We start from the raw sequence: 4,675 nt of genomic DNA, 5'->3' as shown, positions 1-4,675 counted from the left end.
TAGAATACCAGTAAGTGACAAAATAAAGAGGAGACATACGATGTACAATTTGTATTTGTATATTTTGGATTTTGGACAAACTGTGTAAACAAATTGGTATTTTTAAGTAATTTCCGCAGACACATAAATTTGCTGGCCTGGTGAGTGAGATGCGTAGAAAGACTCACCCTCCAAACCGGATCCTATTCCCTACTCGCTCACTGCTCTGCTGCTGCCACCAATTTGCGACCATATTTTTTCTTTTTTCTTTTTATTTTTTCACACCGATATTTTACTTGGAAAACTAATAAAAAAAATTTGAAAATTTTAAATTTTAACAATAATGGTAAAATAAAGTGTAAAATAAATAGTACCAGAATTAATTTTTTAAGGTAAAAATATAATTTTTCGTTAAAATGAATAGTACCAGAAATTTTTCGTTAAAGTTCTGTATTTTACTATATTTATCTCTTTTTATATTACTTTAACTAGTTTAGATAAGGAATCAATCACTAATTAAATATCGAACATTCAAACTAAAAACAAATATATTACAGTTTCGATACTTATATAAAGTTAAAAATGTAATATTTCTTTTATAAATGAAAAAGAATATCACTAACCAGTAATTGCCGTGACCATGTTTTTTCAATGGGAAAAGTTAAGAAGACTTTGCTAAAAATAGGATTCTCCATAAACTTTCCGGCACTTCATGATTTTGTACAATTTACATGCTAATAATATAAAATATTATGTAAAAATATAAAGCAGCGGAGAGTTTACATAGTTTACTCTTTTTCAATATTTGACCCGTATTCATTTCTTCCCATTATTTTATAATAATTCGCATATCACCATCTCAGCCTCGATTTCTACCCCCTGCTCCCTTCAGATTTGAATCATGAAGTCTCCTCATTCCTTCCTCTCTCTCTCTCTCTCTCTCTCTCTCTCTCTCACTATCTCTCTATCCTCCTATATTAGCTTCCATCTTCTCAGAGCCTTCAAAACCTCCCTCCTTTGACAGCTGAAACCTCTTCAACTTTTTGATTTGATGCAGCTGAAAATTATCGTCCAAAATCTGTTTTTGCTTAATTTGTTACACTAATCCGTTTTTTTACAAAAATCCCATTTGAAAGCGGCAAGCTTTTTTAGATGAACATGGCGGCACAGAAGCACTTACACGAGCTGCTAAGAGAAGACCAGGAGCCGTTTCTGCTCAAGAACTACATTGCCGATAAACGCTGCCAGCTGAAAAGTGCTTCCACCAAGAGCCAACAAAACTTACAGGTCAAAAAACGCAGACCCATCTCCCAAGTTTCAAACTTTCCCGGCAATCTCTGCAAAAACGCCTGCTTTTTCTCCCTCCAAGACTCGCCGGACCTCAGGAAATCCCCGCTCTTTGACTTCTCGTCGCCAGCGGCCAAAAGCCCATGTAAAAGCCCCAACGCCATCTTCCTCCAAATTCCGAACAGAACCGCCGCCCTGCTCGTGGAAGCCGCGATGAGGATTCAGAAGCAGTCGGCGAATTCTAAACCAAAAACCCAGAACAAAAATCACGGGTTCGGGCTATTCGGGTCGTTTTTGAAGAGGTTAACGAATCGGAATCGGACCCCAAAGCGGGAAGTCCACGGCGAAGGTGGGGTTCAGGTCTCGGTGAATGACATTCTCCGGTGGGATTCGTCAGTCGGGAGGAGAAAGATTTCTTCCGATCAGGTGGAGGAAAAGGTTGAGTCTTGCTTGGAAGTTGAGGACAAAAGTGCTTCTCTGATAAGCACTAGGAGGCCCAGCAGTGCGGTGTGGTCCGAAACCAATGAAGCCACTTCAAGCAGCTGCAGCCAGTCTGAGGAGGACACAACCGATACAGATTATGCTTGTAATTGTGAAAAGCTTATTGCTTTTTGCGAAAGTCCTTTCCGTTTCGTCCTCCAACCAACCCCCCCTCCGTCCGGCAGCCGGACGCCGGAGTTCACGTCGCCGGTGACGTCCCCTAGTCGCCACAAACAAGAGGTTTGTCTTTTTCTTTGGCTTTTACCAACTCTGTTTTTTATTGCCATGACTAAATAATTTAGACACCGAGCTGGGGACTCGGTCTGCTTAACGGACGGTCCGAGTCAACTCACTGGGGAACTTACAGAATTGTCGGCAACATGATCAATTTTGTATAGATTTGGGGTTGGAAATTTAGGCAGATTGGAGGGTTATATGTGTCAATTTGTATGATCAACAAGTGTATACTTTTTGCATGTAAGTGCTGCATTGTAAATCTCTTTGTTGCAAGACACCGTCTAGTAATATTATTTGATAGGAAAAGACAAATTGGGCCTTGTTTTCCTGTGTTGGATCCCATCATGGAGTCCCGACATTTGAAAAATTATGTACTTTCTGTTGTTGGTCACACATTCTCTAAAATTTATAAGAAAAGTCAATCGGCCATGCAATTATGGATCTGGGATTTAATCTAAATTGTTATTTTATTTCTTAATTACATATTAGTGTTTTGATTAGGGTTTTGATGTGTTAATAGGAGGAGGGGTTGAAGAAGTCCCAAGCAGAAGTGGAGGAGGAGGAAGAGAAGGAACAATGCAGTCCTGTTTCTGTATTGGACCCTCCGTTCCAAGACGACGACGAGGGACGTGACCGTGACGGTGAGGATGACGACGACGAAGACGGTTGTGATTTGGAGTGCAGCTATGCCAATGTACAGAGTATGTAATAATTCCCATGCTATACTAAACTTTTGTACCCTTGTTTGTTTGTGTGGTCCTTTTCATTGAGCTTGTTACTGTTTGTTATGTACTACATGAAAATGCTTAGCAAAGATTGTTTTGTCATGACACCATGTTTATCTTTGTGGGATCCATAGCCAGATTGCATCTCCATGTTCTTATCGAGTTTTGGCTCAGACGTATCGGTCAGAACGCTTGTTTTATTGCGTTCTGTACTGATGCAACATACGTGGGATTTGCAGTTATAACTGCATATGTGACCCACTGTTTGTTTTCTGATGTCAATGTGCGTATCTTAGTTCAACCCTAGTTGTTCATTTCAAATTTGTGACTGTTTTGAAAGTTTTTGGCGGTTTTCGGTTTTGATCAGACCCTTGTTTTTTATTTATAGGCTCACTGATTCCCCTGCTTCAAATTATGGCAATCATTAATCTAGTTTCTGCATTTTTTTTCTTCCTGTTTTGTGGTGGAACCCGTTGGAGGCACGAGAGTTGTTCCCTTCCCGCGCTCTGTTTTTCCTTGGCATCATTACAACTAAATAGAGTTCCGTATATAGGACATGAGAGTAGGAGAGGTTCAGTTCAAAGTTTCGAAATTAGAACTGTACATTAATAGAAGTTGGAAGTATGCATATGTTTGTGTATGTGCCTTTATTTTATTTACCCATCACAGGAACAAATGTTGGTTCCCATATGTGGTAATTAACGTAATAGGTTATTTTTGAGTGTATGGACAAGCCTAATAGCACTTTCAAAATTTTCAAACAAGTAACTAATTTGGTATTTCCTGCATTGAATTTGCAGGAACAAAGCATCACCTTCTGCAGAAGCTTCGTAGATTTGAGCAATTGGCGGGGTTAGATCCAATTGAACTCGAGAAAAGAATGCTAGAAGAAGATGACGATGATGATGAATGCGAAGAAGATGAGTCTGAAACATCAGATAGCAGCAGTGAAGAAACTCTTGATGGGCTTCTCAGAGAAGTACTTTCCAAATTAAACTTTCCTTGTAACAAAAGAATCCCCGAAGATGTGCAGATATTGGCCATGGATCTCATTGTCGAGGAGCAGAGAGAAGATGATTCTTCCGACAGAAGAGAAGAGGTGGTGAGACAGGTCTGCAAGAGATTCGAGTCCTGGAAAGAGGTGGAGTCGAACACCATTGACATGATGGTGGAACAAGATTTTCGAAAGGAGCTCGACGAGTGGAAGAAAAGTCAAGATCAAGTGGGAGAGACTGCAATGGAGATTGAACTTGCCATCTTTAGCCTGCTGGTGGAGGAAATGGCAATTGAACTAGTTTGATTAACTCGAAAATTAATCAACCGGGAAAGGCTTGATGTTAAGGGGACTATTCCAAAGAGTTTTGGCATAAAGTTTTAAATTTTTGTTTCCAAATCAAAATATGATCACTTGGAGATAGTCTGACATGCACTGTGAAGCAGGAAATGGGCATAAGATGGTAACATGCCAGAGGAAGTAATTAGAGGGACTTGGGGTTAGGTGGGTGACATGTATATGGATCATGTATGTAGTTGAGGGGCACCGGTGTATCTACGTATCCATACGTATTTAGACATGGCATGTACAATTCTTGGCCCTTTTAAATACCCATATTATTTCCTAAATTTTATCAGTTTACCATTTGTAATTTCCGTTCTTCTTTTCTCGGCACTCTTTCACTTTTGTTATAACTTTTGAACTGAACAACTCATTTAAAGAATAAATGCACATAAACAACGAGAGTAGTGTAGAAGAAGAAATGATGTGTGGAAATCATTACTCTTTTTGCACAAAAACAACAAGAATAGTGTCTAAAGGAAAATGTACGTGAAAATCATTACCCTTTTTGCACAAAAACAACGAGAATAGTGTTTAAAAGCATAAAACTTTAGTACATCAAAGTATGATAAAACGAGAAAGATTCAAAAAGTGTCAAGGATCCAATAAAGTGGAAACCTACACTTTACCA

At 39.2% G+C, this 4,675-nt stretch overlaps 1 protein-coding gene across 1 annotated transcript; it reads left to right on the top strand.

Annotated features, from left to right (window-relative positions):
- Positions 1-794: 794 nt before the first annotated feature.
- LOC137713836 (uncharacterized) lies at positions 795-4,380 on the top strand. Its single transcript, XM_068453192.1, has 3 exons — positions 795-1,986; positions 2,504-2,684; positions 3,509-4,380. Exons 1-3 carry the CDS (start codon positions 1,132-1,134, stop codon positions 4,006-4,008), a joined length of 1,536 nt encoding a protein of 511 aa, XP_068309293.1. The 5' UTR covers positions 795-1,131; the 3' UTR covers positions 4,009-4,380.
- Positions 4,381-4,675: the final 295 nt, after the last annotated feature.

This window comes from Pyrus communis, chromosome 13 (assembly GCF_963583255.1).
Source record: "Pyrus communis chromosome 13, drPyrComm1.1, whole genome shotgun sequence".
In the NCBI taxonomy this organism is placed as follows: Eukaryota; Viridiplantae; Streptophyta; class Magnoliopsida; order Rosales; family Rosaceae; genus Pyrus; species Pyrus communis.
Note: the sequence above shows the minus strand (reverse complement) of the source record. Positions and strands in the feature narration are given on the sequence as shown.